General features: G+C 42.7%; 1 protein-coding gene across 4 annotated transcripts in view; it reads right to left on the bottom strand.

Annotated features, from left to right (window-relative positions):
* The window catches only part of znf512b (zinc finger protein 512B), a 166,954-nt gene that overhangs the window by 142,256 nt on the left and 3,414 nt on the right, over window positions 1-21,284 (bottom strand). Inside the window, exon 2 of one of the 4 annotated variants that reach the window (XM_068048282.1) lies at window positions 6,028-6,153. The exons of 2 other annotated variants lie outside the window; for them this stretch is intronic. In XM_068048282.1, coding sequence (XP_067904383.1) covers window positions 6,028-6,151 — 124 coding nt within the window. In that variant the 5' untranslated portion in view covers window positions 6,152-6,153. Of the gene's footprint in view, window positions 1-6,027; window positions 6,154-21,284 lie in introns of those variants that run through there. One more of the 4 variants, XM_068048283.1, reaches the window with a different exon arrangement.

Raw genomic sequence — 21,284 nt, 5'->3', positions numbered from 1 at the left:
CCACTCACTCAATGTGCAGTTGGTGTGTAACCACCCAGCCCAACATGCTGGTGAATGCCCGCTATCCTGGCAGCGGTCATGATTCATTCATCTTACACCAATCCACTGTTACAACAATCTTCCAACTCCCAGGTTCAACCAGAGGGTGGCTGTTCAGTGACATGGGCTATCCACTCTACACCTGGTTGATGATTCCCCTCCCTAAGCCCACCACACATGGCCAGCACCATTATAATGAAAGCCATGCTGCAATGACGAACGTCATCAAGCAGCCCATTGGCATGCTAAAGTCATGGTTCTGCTGCCTGGGCCACTCGAGAGGAGCCCTCCAGTACTCACCAGAGCGTGTGTCCCGACCAGTGCTAGTTTGTTGCATCCTCCACAGCTTGGCCGTTATGAGGGTACAGCCCTTGTCACCAATGGTTCGGTAAGCACTTTCAGGAGGAGGAGGAGCAAGAGGGGAGGAGGAAGTTAACAAATTAACGTTCTGAATGGGCTGTCTGTGAGCACATCATCAGACTCCAGTTCCCCTGAATGAAACCCAAGATTCCCAATGTTTAAGATTTCCCCATCTTATCATCCCTCAGTGATGGGCTATCACAGCATCCACTTGGCCACAATTCTGAAATAAAAGCCACATCAAAGCAACCATTCCATACCAACTTTATCCACCAACACATCCAATACTCCATACAACACTTAACTAATCACCCTTATGCATTCCCTTAGTACCTCACTGGACCAGGCAAAGGCAGCTGCAGATGTTTCTTTGCAGTGCTACTCTAGTAGCTGCAGCATACCTAGTGGAAGACTGCTGAATTTCACTGGGGGAGACTGCAGGTGGCCTTGCAGGATGCTGTCAAGCAGTTCAGGGCCTTAAAGGCCTGGCTTCGGACCATATCACCTCAGCAAAGGTTGACAGCAGTCCGGCTGGCTGATATGCAACACCAAGGGGACTGGCAGCGTAGCAGTGGGGGCAGCACGAATGCTGTCAACTTGAGAGAGGACAACAGGTTTGTGCTCCACAGAGGCACTGCCATACCTCTGAGGTGGCGCCTCAACAATCCTAATCTGCTGCAGCACGGATTGCTGGACTGCTGCAAAACCCTGAAAGAGCCTTTGAGCATTGCTATCTCCAGCTATGATGGCAGCAGTTTGAGCCTGCATCACACCAAACTGGGCTTGCATGGCAACAAGCTGAGATTTCATGACTTCAGTCTGAGCTTCCACTACAAAACTCAAGCATTGGGTGGCTTCTGCTTGTGCTTCAATGGAAGCTGAGACATCAGACGCTGCATCGCATTTGGGTCCACAAATGTTCTCATGGAGTTGGCCACCAATTCCACACTGGAAAGCCCTGAGTGAAGCCCTGTGCCAAGTTGGATCCCGACTCCTCCATGCTCCTTGACATTGACAACAGGCTTTCTGGCAGGCCCACCAATGCACCAAGTACTCGTGTGCGTGTCCATCAGCCTTTTCCTACGTACTGTCCTCATCTGAGTCCTCTGCAGCAGAACTTGTGTACAACCTCGCCCTCCTGAGAGCTGGCACCTATGCTACCCTTTCCCCTTGGCCTGGCTGCAGTTCATTTGTGCCCAGTGACTCACCACGTGCAGATCCTCCCTCGAATGATAACTTCTAAAATACACACTGTGCCAGTATCTGAGCTGGTGGCTGTGAGTGTCAGATCGAGCGATGGAGTTTTTCCTCCTCTGTCTGTTCTCCCTCTAGGCCTTCAACCTCTCACACCACTGGCTGGCTAGCAGTTATTAAGTATCTAAAAGCATAAAAGCACAAGGGGAGGGTTGTGATGAGGGAAATGGGGTGGGTGGAAAGCTATAGGTGCATGGTTATAATATCTGCAGCTTGAACATTTTAGCAGATTGTGGGATGAGGGTGAAGTGGGATTTGAGAAGGTGCATTAGGCAGGAAGATACCATCATACTTGACTCTGACTATTCCCAGTAACTTCTCCTCCATGTGGGTGTGGGTATGCAGCTGTGCCTGCCCCCACCAGTTAGCTGCTGCCATCTATTATGGACCACCCTGTCCTGCAAAAAAGAGAGGGAAGTGTGTCAATGAATGTGTTGCTATGTTTGGATGATGTGCCTGCCACGGTTGAATAGCTGGCAGTGTGTACAATCTGTGAGATGTGAGTGTGCATTTCCAGTACTGCTAAGTGTGTGAAGGTGAGATGAAGCATATAAATATGAGGTTTGAGTCATGGCTGATATAGTTTGTTGATAAATGAGTGAAGAGAGAGTGGTGAACGGAGCAGTGTGTGGGGCAAATGGGAAACATTAGGATATGACGTAAAAATGTATTCATTGACCTTGACCAATCGTATGAGGTCATTGAATTTCGTGCGACATTGCATCCAGGTCCTCGGGGCTGCACTAATGGTATTGACAGCCATGGCCTTCTCAATATTTATCTTGGTGGCCTCCTGCACCCTGAAGGATGAGAATCTCTCTCTTCTGCTGTCAACCTCCTCCATAACGCCTCCAGCGTGGCATTCGAGAACCTGTGGGGTGCCATTTCTGTTCCTTCCTCCAGGTCTTCCCTTCTTCCACAAGCAGTTTTAGGCCCAGCTGCAGCCAGAATGCTCCTGCCTCTAAGTACAGCAGGCTAATGCGAACAGGTGTTAGACTTGCACAGATATGGTCTCCTGACTGATGCATGCAGCCACTCAGAAGCACATTCAGCACTTGGCTGCACATCAAAATCATGTAAATGAGCAGGCAGCATGAGACATCAGGCAGATTTCGGGGCTATCCAATTTTGCCCCCATAGAATCCTCTAGCACAGAAGGAGGTCATTCAGCCCATCGTGCCTATATTGGATTTTTGACAAAACAATCCACTTTGTCCCACAGCCCTGTTCTTTCCCCATAGTTCTGCACATTTTTCCTCTTCAAGTAACATTAGTGGGGAAACGTTTAGAGACAATAATCCAGGACAAAATTAATTAGCATTTGGAAAATATGGGCAAATAAACACAAGTCAGGATGGATCTGTTAAAGGCAAATTGTATTTGAATACCTTCATTGAGTTATTTGATGAACTAACAGATAAGGTTGATGAGAGTAGTGTGATTGATGTGTATTTGGATTTTCAAAAGTACTACATAATAGACATTAGCAAATTGATGCTGATAGGATTAAAGGAACAGTGGTAGCTTGGATACAAAATTAGCTAAGGAACAGAAAGCAGAGAGTAATGGTAAACATATGTTTTTAAGACTGGAGGGAAGTGCACAGTGGTGTTTCTCAGGGGTAGATATTAGGACCACTGCTCTTTTTGATATACCTATACTTGGGTATACTGGGCATCATTTCAAACTTTGCAGAGGCCATAAAACTCAAAAATGTAGTAAACAATGAGAAGGATAGAAATAGACTTGAAGAGGATATAGAACAGGCTAGTGAACTGAACAGACACAGTGCAGATTAAATTTAATGCAGAGAAATGTAATACATTTTGGCAGAAGAATGAGGAAAAACAATATAAAACAATTTATACAATTTTAAAGAGGGTGCAGGAACAGACACCTGGGGGTATATTTACATAAATCATTGAAGGCAGCAGGACAAGTTTAGAAAGCTGTTAAAAAAGCATATGGGACCTCTGACATTATTAATAGAGGAATAGAGTACCAAAGCAAGGACACTATGCTGAACCTTTATACTCACTGGCTAGGACTCAACTGGAGTATCATGTTCAATTCTGGGCACCATACATCAGGAAAGATATCAAGGCCATGGCAAGGGTGCAGAAGGGATTTACTAGAATGGTACCAGGAAGGGGAACTTCAATTAGGTGGAGAGACTGGAGAAGCTGGGGCTGTTTTCCTTAGAGCAGAGAAGGTTAAGATGAGATTTAGAGATGTTCGAAATCATGAAGTTTTATTCGAGTAAATAAGGACAAACTGTTTCCAATGGCAGAAGGGTTGGTAACCAGAGGACACATTTAAGGTGACTGGCAAAAGGATCAGAGGCGACATGAGGACACTTTTATTTTTACACAATGAGAGGTTAGGATCTGGAATGCACTGCCTGAAGGGGTAGAATCAGGTTCAATAGTAACTTTTAAAAGGGAATTGGATAAATACTTGAAGGGAAAAAATTTACAGGGCTGTGGGGAAAGGGTGAGGGAAGTGGGGCGAGTAGGATAGCTCTACTAAAGAGCTGGCATACACACAAAGGGCCAAATGACCTCCTTCTGTGCTCTAAGATTCTACAATATATTCAATTCCCTCTCTGAGACATAATAAATTTCATGTATTAAGTACATGCATTATATGGGCATACGAAGAAAATCACAGGTGGACAGAAGAGGGCATCGTGAAATTAACCCATGTTTGATAACTGCAATTGGGAGTCCCAGGGACTACCCAAATATGACCCTCTGCTTCAATTGTTATTGTCTTCAGTTGGAAGATAGCACTGTGACAACACAAGGGGAAACTGCTAGCATCTGGTAAGAACCCATTATCTCTATACTGCACTCCATGATTTATGCCAAACATCAAATGTGTAGCTATACTAGCACCAGGTGAGAGTTGTTGGTAGGACAGAACAATATAACAACAACTTATATTTATATAGAGCCTTTAACGTAATAAAATGTTCCAAGAAATTAACAGGAGCCGTTATTAAAAAAAAGATACTGAGCCACACGGGACCATAATAGGTCAGGTGACCAAAAGCTTGGTCAAAGAGGTAGGTTTTAAGGAGTGTCTTCAAGGCGGAAAGTGAGGTAGAGAGACAAAGAGGGTATTCCAGAGCTTAGGTCTGAAGCGACTGAAAATGCGACCATCAATGGTGGAGCGATTAAAATCAGGGATGTTTAAGAGGCCAGAATTAGAGGAGCATAGATATCTCGGAGGGTTCAGCGGCTGGAGAAGACTATAGAGATAGGGAGTGGCACAGTCTTGGAGAGAATTGAAAACAAGCATGAGAATTTTAAAATCAAGACGTTGTTTGACTGGGAGCCAATGTAGATTAATGAGCACAGAGTTGAAGGACGAATGGGACTTGGTGCGAGTTAAAAACATGGGCAGCAGAGTTTTGGATGTCCTCAAGTTTACGGAGGGTAGAATGCAGAAGACCATCAGGGGTGCATTGCTATAGTCAAGTCTAGAGGTAATGAAGACATGAATGAGGGCTTCAGCAGAAGATGAACTGAGAACAGGGGCAAAGTCAGGTGATGTTACGGAGGTGGAAATAGGCGGTCTTAGTGATGGCGCGAATGTGTGGTCAGAAGCTCACCTCGGGGTTAAATGTGACACCAAGGTTGCAAACAGAGTGATTTAATCTCAGACTGTTGCCAGGGAGAGGGATGGAGTCAGTAGGTAGGGAACGGAGTTCGGAATGGAGACTGAAAACAATGGCTTCAGTCTTCCCAATATTTAATTTAAATTGTAAAATAAAATGTATGACTTCTTGTTCCTGGCTTGGCAAATCATTACAGGACAACCTTATTATTTTTAAAGAAGCCTTTTCTCTTTGCCTAATGTCCAGTGGCCCCAACACCATAGCTGGGGCAAAACAAAGGCTATGCTTCTTTACAGCATTGTGTTGCTCTTAATTCCAAATGATAATACTGCCCTTATGTTTCCTTATGGATATTTTCTGATCTACCACAACCTAAAATACAATATGAATTGTTTAAAAGCTTGCTTGTTGCTAAAAAAGCAGATAAAAATAATCTTGGTATGATAGATCCTTTCCTATAACACTTATTTTATAGCCACTTCTCACAATAGTCTTTTGAAGAATATCTATTTTACCCCTAAACAGTACAAGGAAATCCACAGCATATCTGTAGCATTAGCATAGGGATTACATTTTATCTTTAGTATATAGTGATATTCAGTGTGGTGGGTGCGGGGATGGTGGTGGTGGGGCTGGGAGTGGGGGTGGGGTGAATATATGGGATCCAGAAAGTAGGGATAACCAGTTAGTGGCCAGGGAGCACCCTCCATCCAAATAAGGATACAAAACGAAAAAAAAGACACTATCCATACCAAATGTAATGGTGTCAGCAGCTGTTTTAACCTTAGTCGCTGTTGCTTTACTCTGATCGCCAAGTCCCCTTTCATTGCGTCCTTTACTTCCACGAACCTTTCCAGCAGCACTGGAATCTGCCATTTCTGTGAGACAACAATAATCTGTCAGGCTTTACCACCCAATGACGTTGTGCTAGAGCTCAGATATAATCAATATGAGCACTGATTTTATTTTTTACATGTTCACCTTAGGAACATAGAAATGTACAGGGGCAGAAAAACAACTGCAGTCCATCTAGGCAGTCCTAGTATCTTGGAAATAACGTATTCCATGATACCTCTCATAGACCTCTATCAGGTTTTTCATTGTTGTTTTCCAACTCTTTCATGAATTTGCACTTAAGTCCAATAATTTACATGTGTCAGTTTGGGTTTGATGGTAGCACTCTTCCCCCTGAGTCAGAAGCTGCAGGTTCAAGCTCCATCACAGTATATAATCTGGATTAACATTTCAATGCAGTACACAGAAAAGTGCTTCAATTTTGATTGAGTCATCAAACTGAGACCTTGTTGGACATTGCAGTGTTACAATGAGACATTAAAGATGTCATGGCACCATTTGAAGAGCAAGTGTTTTCCTCAAGACCTGGCCACCATTATTTCTTCAACTAACACTATGAAATACACATTACTGGTCATTTATGTAACCGCTATTGCTATTTATGAGTTCTTGCCGAGTGCAAATTGGCTTCCACGCTTGCCGACATAACAACAATCACTGTACAGTCTTTCACTATGTTTAGTGCTTTGACATACTTCTGGGAGGTCTGGAAAAGCCCTATATAAATGCAAGTCCTATTTTCAATATTTTCATCCTTAGCCTCTTATTTTTTAATAACTTAGTTTGCTCTGCAGTGTAATTCCTTTGATACAGCAGTGGAAAAAAGATTCTATGATTGCCTGTGGCTTTGCATACTTTAAGTCAGAGAATACAGTCATTGGGCTGGATTTTTGTTTTGGGGTCAGGACCCTGACGTTGGGAGAATTTCTGGGTCCTGATCCCACCTCAGGTCAGCATCAGATGCCCGACGCGATCTTTGTAGGGATGACCAGTTAGTGGCCAGGAAGCATGCGCCATCCAATTAAGGATGGTGGGCAGGCTCCCAAGGCTGGAGGGCCAATAGGGGGCCCTCTAACAGTGATACATTAACAGCCCCTCCGTCCAAGGTAAGAGCTGCCAATGCATGTGTGAGAGAGAGAGAGAGAGGGCATCTCACAATGGAGGCACCCTCTGAAGAAAAGGTAAGAAAATTTCAATTTAAAAAACGCCACAGCTGCCAAGCCATCATCATGGAGGGGAAACCCCTCCACTGTTTGGCCAGTGGCCACAGCTGTGGCTCGACCGCCATGGCAGGTACAGGGAGGCTCCCTAGTGGGATGGGTTGCTGGCCCCAGATCCCCACCCCCCATCATTTGCTGGCTGTGTTTTGACCGTCGGAGGAGGCCCAACTACCAACTGTAAAATTCGAGTCGGTGTTTCCCCAATGACCTGAATAGGATCTTTAAACGGCCTTAATTGGCTACCCGCCGCTTGTGGGAGAGCAACCATCACCCTCCCATAACCATCCACTTCTAAAATGGCCTGGTGGTGGGAACATGCCGGCAAATTGGCACATCGCTTTCCAAGGCCAATTTTCCAGCCCTCCTGCCTCTGATACAAATCAAAAATTCTGCCCATTTTCTCAACTGCTTCCATTGTCCTCAGGTTGCTGTTTCTCTCTCCCTGTCACTGCTCCTGTGTCAGTCTCTCTCTTATTGTTTTTGCATCTCTCTCCCTTTAAGTGTTTTTGTTCCTTTACTGTACTCTTCTAATTCAGTCTTTTTCTTTCATTTTGGGCGAGGAAGTGGGCCGTATGGCATGGAATAGCTGGAAACAGAGCTTCCAAAAGATGCAAGCTGCATTGTGTTGTGATTGCAGAAAAATTGTGATTCATAGTGACTCCCCTCTCATCTCCTCTTTCACTCCTGCTTCTCCCACTCCGTTACTCTAATTGCCTCTCAAAACCCTAATCTTTCCACTATCACTTCATGATTAATACCCTTACATTTACTCCTTTGAACTACCCACTCAACTGCTGTATTGACATTTCCTTACTTTACTGCCACTCACCTCACCCTTAAACCTCCATCCCACTCTCTCCATTCCTACATGTTCCCCCAAGGATGGGCAATAAAAGGCCAGAGGCCATATCAATATCAAACCATTTCACACCTCCTCCCTTCCCATCTGTTTCCCTCAAAGTGGCTTTCTTTGCTTTCAAAATTCAACTTGCCTTTTTAAAGGAAATCAGATTAGAATGAAGAAGAAACTGCCTGTCTCGCTTTCTCTCCATTTTGTCTTTCTCTCATAATTCCCAGTTCTCTCTCTGAGCCCAAACGCCATCTCGTCTAACATTTTCTTAATTTGTAGAAGTCAAAACAAAAGCTACAACTGTTGTGTATTTAATACAGTCAGTTCTCTTCTGCCTATCACACACCCTCCTATTCAATATAAATTTTACCTCAACAAATCTTTTGAAATGTTTCCTGCTTTTCAAAATTATTTGAAGAAAAACTACTGAGCATAAACTGCTGGAATCTAAAGAGAAATATTCCACCAGTATAACTATCTGAATCGTGCTGATGCATCCTGAGAAATTAGCTGCGCAATTGACAGTAAAATCAAAATTCAACTCTGAGTCACAGCTATGGGCAGAAGTATCAAGTGCAACTCCAGGCTTCTGGAAGAGACTCAGGCGTTCAAGTCAAAACTTTAAGTTCTCCCTGTGACCGCGTGGGTTTTCGCCAGGTGCTCCGGTTTCCTCCCACAGCCAAAGACTTGCAGGTTGATAGGTAAATTGGCCATTGTAAATTGCCCCTAGTGTAGGTAGGTGGTAGGGGAATTGAGGGGATGTGGTAGGAATATGGGATTAATGTAGGATTAGTATAAATGGGCAGTTGATGGTCGGCACAGACCCGGTGGGCCGAAGGGCCTGTTTCAGTGCTGTATCTCTAAATAAAATAAAATATAAAAAAAAACACAGAAGACAATTCACTAAATGATTTTTTCTGTTATTGCAAATGCTTTTTTGATTTTTTTCTCTTTTGAAACTCTCATTTTGGATATTAGAAATAATCAGTTAAGAACAAAAATTGGTGGGCTCAAAAAAAACAGAAGCATTTTGAATCATTTGTGGGAACAGGTGATCAAATTACACAATCAGAATAACAGTTTACATAGGTAAAACACATAATAAATCCAGAGATAGGAATTTATAATGGATAAAAGCGGACAGAAAAAAATGATACAATAGGAACTGCTAAATAGATGTGTGTCTGTCTCAAGTCATTGCACGCATAGAATCAAGACCCAGTACCGTTTTCAAGCAGTTTCCCTCCTTAACCCAATGCTTGTCGGCATAATCCTGCTCCAATTCTTGTCTATGATCCCCAGATCCTTCAAAATTACTATCATCAACCCCTCTTTCAAAAACTTGTTGGCTCTCCATTCATTGCAACCAGCATTTCTTTTCTCTTTCAATTCTTGCAATTACTCTCAGCTCTTGGTTTAATGTACTCTATTTCAGCTTTAACTCCACCTACCGAAAGGAGACTACATTGGTCACTATCACAAACAGCATCCTGTGTGATTGTGACTATGGATTTCTGTCCTTCCTCATCCTCCCAGACCACTCCATTCTTACCTTTAACACCATTGATCACATTATCTTCCACAAACACATCTTCTTGCACAGTCCATCACTGCGGCACTGCTCTCCCATGGTTGCACTCCTACTTGTCATAACATAGGTACTACATCACCTTCAGTAGCTTCGCCTCCCTTGCCCGCAATCACCTCTTCTGTATCTCAGGGTTCCACCCTCTTGATTATTTTCATGCCACCTCCTTTGCATCATCTGTAAGCATTGGGCAAGCTTCCACATGTATATGCTCAGCCAGAGGGTTGTGGGTTCAAGCACCCCCACTCCATGATATGATCACATCATTTAAGCTGACACTACAGTAATGACAGAATTTCCTATTGTGCTGTTTTTCAGATAAGATGTTCTTTTGCATGTTAATAATTTGAAGGCACTATTTGATGAAAAGCAGAATTTGACATTCTTCTCTCATCCAACAACACCAAAAATAAATTAAATTGTCATTCATCTTATTGCTGGTTATCAGAACTGGCCACAGACCAAATTATTGCTGCACTTGCCCTTGGATATGTGACTCTATATAATGTCACCTAACTCATGTTATGAAAGTGCTTCCATTTTTTAATATATTTTGTGAGGACTCCTGCTTTAAAATTGTTGAAATGGATTCATTTGGAGGACTGAAGTGATTCCATAGATGCTGGACTTTGTTTTTTTTTTAAAAGGTCACTGGAAGGACTTTAGGATTTTGTATAAAAGTACACTTATTGGAAGTCACATGTCTTCAGTTAAGTAACAGCAGGTGCCTTCTGACTATGGGAGTTGTTTAAAGAGAAGTGACATGTCAAGACTTATGGTGGTCAAGAGTTGGTTTCGGTTTGGATATTGTTTTGAGTCAGTTGGGTTTGCAGCCTGCTGAGAGAAGCACCCAGCTCATCCTTTCTCCACTTCTCTGAAAAATCCAGAGAATCCAGTGTGTGATAGCTGAAACCGCTGATGCCGCATTTCTCCTGGAAAGCCTACCAGACTAATCCTTGACATCCCCAGATCAGAACTGCTCCAAAAAGATCCCAGTGACAGCCATCTACATCTATTTGGGACACCAGAAAAGGGACAACTGATATCATTCCATATCTTATCCTTGTCACTCAAGAATTAACAAGTATTTGGCCAAAGTACTTCTTTTGTCTTGTTTTTGTAAAGCGATCTGTGCTTAGAAAACCTCTATTTTTTCTTTAACTGGCGTGTGTGCGTGTGAGAGTGCTGGGCTAAGTTAGAAGGGAACTTTTATATTTCAATCTGTGTGCTAATGCTTTGCATCTTTACTGAAGATGTCTTATTTTATAATAAATTGATAATTTTGTTGTTTATTAAAGAAACCTGGTTGGTGGATTTTATTCTGAAATAAAAATAGAGTATGTAATTGGCTGCATTGGTAACTGGGTAATCATTTCAATATATGTTGTGACCTGTGGAGAAGTGAAACTAGAGAAAGTCAGTGCACTCCTCCTGCCTCGCTCGTAACAGGATAACAGGGGGCTCTGTGCAGGATAACTCAAAGCCTACGACGTGCAATTCTAAGTGAGGTTATTATAATTGAAAAGGGGAAAACAAAAAGTAGGCTTCTTGTACATTAGAGTAAAGTTTACACTACCGGAATGGCTTTGTCAGTTGCTATGACCTTTCTGGGGAGGGAGGACTTATCCCTGAGTGAATTGAAAAACATAACCAAGGCTAGGCTAAAGAATTGGCAGAAAAGTTGGAGTTAGAGTTAAAACCAGGGGTTAAGAAAGCAGACAAAATTGAGGTAATAGCACAGCATTTGAAATTGGAAGAAGGAAAAATAAATTCAGATGATAATTCAGTTGAATTAGCTAGAATTCAGTTACAGATGAAGCAGTTTGAACAGGAAAGAGAATTGGAAACAGAAAAACTTGAGCTTGAACAAGAAAAAGAAACAAAAAAACTTAAACTACAATTTCAAAAGGAAAGAGAAGAGAGGCAAGAGAGAGAAAAAGAGAGAGAAAAAGAGAGAGAGAGAAAAAGAGAGAGAGAGAAAGAGAAAAAGAAGAAAGGGAGCAAGAAAGGGAATTTGAATTTAAAAAGCTAGAACTGAGAAAAAGGATGGCTTTGACCGAGATGAAAATTCTGGTGAGGGAAGAACTGACTCTAGCCCAGGACCCAGTGCAGAGCTGTTTAAATTTGTGAAAGCCCTCCCTAAGTTTGAGGAAAGGGATATTTTTCATTTCTTTTGAAAAGATAGCAAGACAGATGAAGTGCCCGAAGGAAAGTTGGACACTGCTATGCAAATCAGGTTGATGGACAGAGCTCATGAGATTTATGCCGTGCTTTCTGAGGAGGCTTCTGCAGATTATGAGATGGAGAAAAAGGCTACTCTTGCTGCTTATGAATTAGTCCCTGAAGCTAACAGGCAGAAATTTCAGAGCATGGGCAAACTTATATAGAATTTGAGAGGGTAAAACAAATTAACTTTGGTTGTTGGATATGGGCACTAAAGGTAGAGGCCACCTATGAGACACTTAGAAAATAATTTTTCTGGAAGAATTTTTTAAATCACTCCCTCCGTTAGTAAGAACCCATGTAGAGAAACAGAAAGTTTCAACAGCCAGAAAGGCAGCTGAGATCACTGATGATTACGAGCTTGTTTACAAGCCCAAACCCTTTATCCATCACCCCCACAAACCCAAGAAGGATAGAAAGTGGGAGGGTGAAAGGAAGGCAAGTAGCCGGGGACAAGAAGGGATAGCTGGGAAAGTCCTGTAATCTCCTCCTCAGGCCAGAAAGGAAGATGCTGAGGGTAGAAGTGAGGTCCGAAAGCCTAAATGTTTCCAATGCCACAAGGTGGGATACCTTCGTGCGGAATGCTGGAAGTTGCGGGGTAAACTCTTGGGACTTACTGGGGTACACAAGGCCAATGCAGAGAAAGGGGCCCTGACTGAGAGTACGACAAAGCAAGCTGTAGCTCTGACTGCAGCTGTAAGGCCAAGTACAAAAACCGCTGTGAGTGTGGGGAACGTGAACAAGATATCTGAGAGTTATAGGGAATTCTTGTCAAAAGGAAAAGTAACTCCTTATCCCTCAAGTGAGGCAGGTAGATCTATAGTTATACTAAGGGATACAGGAGCCACACAAACTCGTTTGTTGGGGAAAGGCATAACTTTTCCACCAGAAAGCGCACTGAATGCCAAGGTCTTACTGAATGGTATTGGTGGGAAGTACATACCTGTACCTTTGTACTGGGTACACCTGGAGTGTAACTTAATGTCTGAAACGGTAACTGTAGGAGTTGTCCATAAATTGACTGCAGATGGAGTTGACCTACTCCTGGGGAATGATCTGGCCGGGGCAAAGGTAGTAGCTTCTCCAGTAGTCACGGAAAGACCAACTGAAGTCAAAGAGACCCAGGCTCAAATGAGATGTATCCCACGCTGTTATGTGAGGCAAGGGAGGAGACTGCAGGGTGTCTGACACAAATTTTCAAATCCTCTCAGTACCAGAGGACTGGAGGACAGCGAATGTGGTACCATTATTCAAGAAGGGTAGCAGGGATAAACCAGGTAATTACAGGCCGGTGAGTCTAACATCAGTGGTTGGGAAACTATTGGAAAAAATTTTGAGGGACAGGATTAATCTCCATTTGGAAAGGCAGGGATTAATCATGGATAGTCAGCATGCCTTTGTCAGGGGGAGATCATGTCTAACTAACTTGATTGAATTTTTCGAGGAGGTGACTAGATGTGTAGATGAGGGTAAAGCAGTTGATGTAGTCTACATGGACTTCAGTAAGGCTTTTGATAAAGTCCCGCATGGGAGATTGGTTAAGAAGGTAAGAGTCCATGGTGCCAGGGCAATTTGGCAAATTGGATCCAAAATTGGCTTAGTGGCAGGAGGCAGAGGGTAATGGTCGAGGGTTGTTTTTACGAGTGGAAGCCTGTGACCAGTGGTGTACCACAGGGATCGGTGCTGGGTCCCTTGCTGTTTGTAGTGTACATTAATGATTTAGACATGAATACAGGAGGTATGATCAGTAAGTTTCCAGATAACACGAAAATTAGTGGTGTCCTAAATAGTGAGGAGGAAAGCCTTAGATTACAGGATGATATAGATGGGCTGGTAAGATGGGCGGAGCTGTGGCAAATGGAATTTAATCCTGAGAAGTGTGAGGTGATGCATTTTGGGAGGACTAACAAGGCAAGGGAATATACAATGGATGGTAGGACCCTAGGAAGTACAGAGGGTCAGAGGGACCTTGGTGTACTTGTCCATAGATCACTGAAGGCAGCAGCACAGGTAGATAAGGTGGTTGGGAAGGCATATGGGATACTTGCCTTTATTTTCCGAGGCATAGAATATAAAAGCAGGGAGGTTATGATGGAGCTGTATAAAATGCTAGTTAGGCCATAGCTGGAGTACTGTGTACAGTTCTGGGCACCCACATTATAGGAAAGATGTATTGGCACTGGAGAGGGTGCAGAGGAGATTTACCAGGATGTTGCCTGAGCTGCAGCATTTCAGCTATGAAGAGAGACTGAAAAGGGTTGTTTTCCTTAGAACAGAGAAGGCTGAGGGGAAATATGATTGTGGTATACAAAATTATGAGGGGCATTGATAGGATAGATAGGAAGAAACTTTTTCCCTTAGCGGAGGGGTCAATTACCAGGGGGCATAGATTCAAGGTAAGGGGCAGGAGATTTAGAGGAGATTTGAGGAAAAAAAATTTCACTCAGAGGGTGGTTGGAATCTGGAACGCACTGCCTGAAGAGGTGTTAGAGGCAGGAACCCTCACAACATTGAAGAAGTATTTAGATGAGCAATTGAAATGCCATAGCATACAAGGCTACGGAGCAAGTGCTGGAAAATGGGATTAGAATAGTTAGGTGCTTGATGGCTGGCACAGACATGATGGGCCAAAGGGCCTGTTTCTGTGCTGTATAACTCCTTGACTCTATGAGAACAGATGCAGGAAAAGGTTCCAGGAATTTTTCCTTCATGTCAGTGACCCGAGCAATGGCTAAACAAGTTCCACTGTCGGAAGTCAAATTGGCACCACAGACAGATAGCTGAATATTTGAAACTTTCTTTGCGGAGTTGGATAATCCAAATGCAATGTTCAGTAAGTCTTCTCTGATCAAGCTCTGCAAGCGATCCAGAGTTAAGTAAAGTGGCACAAACGACTCTAACTGAAGCTGAAGCAAAGGGAGCTCTGGAAGGCTACTATATTAAAAGTGGAATTCTGATGGGGAAGTGGAGACCTCCTCACAGACCTGTGGATTAAGAATGGATGGTAGTTCACCAGATAGAGGTACCACCTAAGTATCATCAGGAAATATTAAAGATAGCCCATGAAATTCCTATGGCAGGACATGTGGGAATCCAGAAGACCCAATCACATATAGGGTGACATTTTTATTGGCCAGGTCTTTACTAGGACATGGTGCAATTTTGTAAAATGTGCCATATGTGCCAGATTGTGGGAAAAATGCAACCTGCCATAAAACGGGGACCTCTAATTCCCATACCAGTTTTTGGGCAACCATTTAGTAGGGTGTTGGTAGACTGTGTGGGACCTTTACTAAAAGCAAAAGCGGGACATCAATATATACTCACTATTATGGATTTGGCTACTTGCTTCCCATCCATTCTTAATCCACAGGTCTGTGAGGAGGTCTCCACTTCCTCATCAGAATTCCACTTTTAATATAATTCTTGAGAACAATTTCTGCTAAGGTAGTGGTAGAATAATTAACTCAGTTCTTCACTCGAAATGGATTAACGATTGACACCCAGTCGGATCAAGGTTCCAATTTTATGTCTAAAGTTTTTCAGGACGTTATGAGTAATCTGGGTATAACACAGTTAAAGTCCTCAGCCCACCACACACAAACACAAGGTGCTTTAGAACGGTATGATCAGACCCTCAAAAAGATGTCATGAATATCCACATGATTGGGATAAAGGGCTAGAATTTCTTTTGTTTGCAACCAGGGATTCATCCAATGAGTCTGACAGTTTTAGTCCTATTGAATTTGTCTATGGACATGCGGTAAGAGGTCCTCTGAAACTAACCAAAGAAAAGTTTCCAGAACAAGAGGGACAAATCTTCCATGTTAGATTATTTATCCATGTTCTGGGAGCGGCTCACGAGAGCCTGCAAAGTGGCTCAGGAACACCTGAAAGCTTCCCAAACAACCATGAAGAAATGGGCAGACAAGCATGCCAAGACCCAAACATTTTAACCAGGGGATGAGGTGTTAGTATTACTGCCTTTACAGGGTGAACCGCTGAAAGCATGGTTCAGTGGACCATATAGAGTAGTCAAAAGGATTGGTAAAGTAAATTATTTGATTGACACCAGATCGCCAGAAAAAGAATCGGCTGTGTCACATCAATATGTTGAAACAATATCACTGCCGGGAGGTGGATAAGCGAGCACTGGTATGTCAGGTAGTAGGGACAGTGAAGGATGAAAAGAATAGTGAGGATGAGGCAGAAGGAGGCCTAGACAATTTCTCAAATTGAACCTCCTACTATCTGGTTAGTTAATACTGAATTGTTAGGAAGTCTAGACACTACGCTTTCATATTTAGATGCAGAACAAGGAGACCTAACAAGGCTACTCACGGCATTTAAAGGAGTCTGTAGGGATAAACCAGGATGTACAACCATAGCCTACATGATGTGGATGTAGGAGAATCCTCTCCTATGAAACAGCATCCTTATCGCTTAAGTCCAGAGAAACAGGCCCAGGTAAAAGCAAAAATCCAATACATGTTGGAAAACAACCTAATTGAACCCAGTCAAAGCAGCTGGAGTTCCCCAGTGGTGTTAGTGCCTAAACCTGACTAGATTCTGCATAGACTACAGAAAGGTTCATGCAGTAACAAAGTCAGACTCCAACCCAATTCCTCACTTGGAAGACTGAATTGACAGAGTGGGCAGTGGCACGTTTCTTACAAAAATAGATTTGTTAAAGGGATACTGGCAGGTTCCTTTAACACCCTGTGCTAAAGAAATATCAGCCTTTGTCACACCAGATGGTCCTTTCCCATGCCGAGTGATGCCATTCAGGCTAAAAAATGCCCCAGCAACTTTTCAAAGACTAATGAACCAAGCGGTAGCCAATGTTCCTAAATGTGTTGTTTACCTTGATGATGTGCTGGTATACAGTGGCACTTGGAAGGACCACTTGGAACAATAGAAGCTCTATTTAGAAAATTACAGTTGGCTGATTTGGTGGTAAACCTTGCCAAAAGTGAATTTGCAAAAGTGCGGGTAACCTACGTAGAGCATATAGTAGGGCAAGGACAACAATACTAGGAAACCAAGGGACTTGTAATAATGAGGAACTGAGAGTAATTAGTATCAATAAAGAGGTAGTACTCGGAAAATTAATTGGATTGAAAGTTGATAAATCCTCTGGACCAGATGAGCTACATCACAGAGTATTGAAGGAGGTGGCTATAGAGATAGTAGATGCATTGGTGGTTATCTTTCAATATTCTATAGATTCTGGAAGGGTTCCTGCAGACTGGAAAGTAGCAAATGTAACCCCACTATTTAAGAAGGGAGCGAGAGAGAAAACAGAGGACTACAGACCTGTTAGTTTGACGTCAGTAGGTGGGAAAATGTTAGAATCTATTATAAAGGATGAGATAACTAGACACTTAGAAAATAATATGATTGGGCAGAGTCAACATGGATTTGTGAAAGGGAAATCATGTTTGACAAACCTGTTGGAGATTTTTTGAGGATGTTACTTGTAGCATAGATAAAGGAGAACCAGTGGATGTGGTGTATTTGAATTTACAGAAGGCTTTTGATAAGGTTCCACATAGGAGGTGAGTAAACAAAATTAGAGCACATGGGATTGGGGGTAATATACTGCAATGGACTGAGAATTGGTTAACAGACAGAAAGCAGAGAGTAGGAATAAATGGGTCATTCTCAGGATGGCAGGCTGTTACTTGTGGGGTATTGCAAGGATCAGTGCTTAGGCCACAGCTGTTTACAATCTATATAAATGACTTGGATATGGGGGCCAATTGTAATATTTTCAAATTTGCGGATGACACAAAACTAGGAGGGAATGTAAATTGTGAGGAGGATGCAAGGAGGCTTCAAGGGGATTTGGACAGTCTAAGTGAATGGGCAAGAACATGGCAGATAGAATATAATGTGAATAAGTGTGAAGTTATCCACTTTGGTAGAAAAAACAAAAAGGCAGAGTATTTCTTAAATGGTGAGAGATTGGGAAGTGTTGATGTCCAAAGGGACCAGGATGTCCTTGTTCATGAGTCACTAAAGCTAATATGCAGGTGCAGCAAGCAATTAAGAAGGCAAATGGTATGTTGGCCTTCATTGCAAAGGTATTTGAGTACAGGAGTAAAGATGTATTGCTTCAATTGTATAAAGCATTGATGAGACCTGACGTATTGTGTACAGTTTTGGTCTTCTTATAAGGAAGGAGATATTTGCCATAGAGGGAGTGCAACAGAGGTTCACCAGACTAATCCTTGGGATGGCGGGATTGTCTTCTGAGGAGAGATTGCAGAAACTGGGCCTGTATTCTCTGGAGTTTCGAAAAATGAGAGATGATCTCATTGAAACTTACAAAATTCTTACAGGGCATAACAGGGTGGATGTGGATAGGATGTTTCCTCTGGCTGGTGAGTCTAGAACAAGGGGACAGTCTCAGAATAAGGGATAGGCCATTTAAGACTGAGATGAGGAGGAATTTCGTTACTCAGAGAGTGGTGAATCTGTGGAATCCTCTACCCCAGAGAGCTGTGGGACATGTTCAAGACAGAAATCAATAGATTTCTGAATACTAATGACATCAAGGGATATGGGGATAGTGGGGAAAAATGGCATAGAGGTAGATGATCAGCCATGATCTATTTGAATGGTGCAGCAGGCTCAACAGGCCGAATGGCTTACTTCTGCTCCTATTTCTTATGATCCTATGATGGAGTTCCCTGCCACTAAGACTGAAAGAGAAATCTTTAGGTTTTTGGGGATGTGTGGTTTCTACTGCAAGTTTGTACCAAATTTTAGCACTATAGTTGCTCCAATGATGGATTTGCTACAAAAAAGAAAGCCAAAGTAGTGTGGTCAGGAGAGTGCCAAGCATCTTTTGAGAGGCTTAAAGCCATTTTGATCAATGAACCAGTGTTGGCTGCCTCAAATTTCACTATGCCCTTCAAGGTATCAACTGATGCTAGTGACCTGGGGGTCGGTGCAGTCCTGTAACAAGACGATGAATTGGGCATAGAAAGGCCAGTGGGATACATTTCCAAAAAGCTACATCTACACCAAAAAAGATATTCAATCATGGAAAAAGGAACCCTCGGCTTATTACTAGCTTTTAAGCATTTTGAAGTAAAACCCCCAACCACAGTGGTGCAGTGGTTAGCGCTGCAGCCTCACAGCTCCAGTGACCTGGGTTCAGTTCTGGGTACTGCCAGTGCAGAGTTTGCAAGTTCTCCTTGTGACCTGCGTTGGTTTCCTCCCACATGCCAAAGACTTGTGGATTGATAGGTAAGTTGGCCATTGTAAATTGCCCCTAGTGTAGGTAGGTGGTAGGAGAATTGAGGGAAGGTGGATTGAGGGAAGGTGGGGATGTGAAAGGGAAATGGGATTAATGTAGGATTAGTATAAATGGGTGGTTGATGGTCAGCACAGACTCAGTGGGCCAAAGGGCATATTTCAGTGCTGAAAAAAAGGGCAGCACAGCGGTTAGCACCACAGCCTCACAGCTCCAGCAACCTGGGTTTGGTTCTGGGTACTGTCTGTGCAGAGTTTGCAAGTTCTCCCTGTAACTGCATGGGTTTCTGCCAGGTGCTCCAGTTTCCTCCCACAGCCAAAGACTTGCAGGTTGATAGGTAAATTGACCATTGTAAATTGACCCGAGTGTAGGTAGGAGAATGGTGGGGATGTGGTAGAGAATATGGGATTAATGTAGGATTAGTATAAATGGGTGGTTGTTGGTCAGCACAGACTCAGTGGGCCAAAAGGCCTGTTTCAGTGCTGTATCTCTCTATATATCTGCCACGAATACAGAGAGACACTGGTGTATAAGGATCATAACATCCCAAGCTTTTGTGGAAACATTCAAAAACCAGAATGCCAGACTATTTCATTGGACTTTACTGTTGCAGCCCTATCACTTAAAGATTATCCACATTGCGGGGAAAAATAATGTAATTGCTGATGCTTTGTCTGGAATTTAAATTTGCTTTGAGTTATCTGAGTACAAAGATGGTACAAAGCAGAACTGTATTAGTTACAGGTAAAGAGTGAATGAGAATGAGTGTGTAAAAGTGTTTTAATTTTGTTCATCTTCTGTTTTTTGTCCACCCTTTGCAAATAAACACATTTAAAAATGGAGTTTCATTCCTCCAAACTACTTCCATTTTTTAATAATTTTGTGAGGACATGATTTAAAATTGTAGAAATGGATTCCTTTGGAGGACTGAAGTGATTCCATAGATGCTGGACTTTGTTTTTTTTTTAAAAAAAGGTCATAGGAAGATCTTTGGGACTTTGTTTAAAAACATACTTACTGGAAGTCACATGTCTTTAAGGGCGGCACAGTGGTTAGCACTGCAGCCTCACAGCTCCAGGGACCTGGGTTCGATTCCGGGTACTGCCTGTGTGGAGTTTGCAAGTTCTCCCTGTGTCTGCGTGGGTTTTCTCCGGGTGCTCCGGTTTCCTCCCACAAGCCAAAAGACTTGCAGGTTGATAGGTAAATTGGCCATTATAAATTGTCACTAGTATAGGTAGGTGGTAGGGAAATATAGGGACAGGTGGGGATGTTTGGTAGGAACATGGGATTAGTGTAGGATTAGTATAAATGGGTGGTTGATGTTCGGCACAGACTCGGTGGGCCGAAGGGCCTGTTTCAGTGCTGTACCTCTAATCTAATCTTTAGCTAAGTAAACAGCAGGTGCCTTCTGACTATGGGAGTTGTTTAAAGAGAAGTGACATGTCAAGATTGATAGTGGTCAAGAGTTGGTTTGCAGCCTGCTGAGAGAAGCACCCAGCTCATCCTTTCTCCACCTCTCTGAGAAACCCTGAGAATCCAGCGTGTGATAGCTGAAACCCCTGATGTCACATTTCTTCTGGAAAGCCTGCCAGACTAATCCTTGACATCGCCTGAACAGAATTGCTCCAAGAAGATCCCAGTGAAAGCCGTCTACGTATATTTGGGACACCAGAAAAGGGACAACTGACATCATTTCAAATCTTATCCTTTTCTCTCTAAAATCAACAAGTATTTGGCCAAAGTACTTTTTTTGTCTTTTTTTGTAAAGCGATCTCTGCAGATTTCTTTAACCAGTGTGTGTGTTGTGCTAAGTTAGAAGGGAACTTTTATATTTCAATCTGTGTGTTAATGCTTTGCATCATTACTGAATAAGTCTTGCTGTATAATAAATTGATAATTTTGTTGTTTATTAAAGAAACCTGGTTTGTGGATTTTATTCTGAAATAAAAATAGAGTATATAATTGGCCATATCGGTAACTGCATAAATATTTCAATATATGTTGTGAAT

The sequence above is a fragment of the Heterodontus francisci genome, chromosome 16 (genome assembly GCF_036365525.1).
Source record: "Heterodontus francisci isolate sHetFra1 chromosome 16, sHetFra1.hap1, whole genome shotgun sequence".
NCBI lineage: Eukaryota > Metazoa > Chordata > Chondrichthyes > Heterodontiformes > Heterodontidae > Heterodontus > Heterodontus francisci.
The sequence above is the reverse complement of the archived record's forward strand: the minus strand, read 5'-3'. Positions and strand labels throughout refer to the sequence as shown.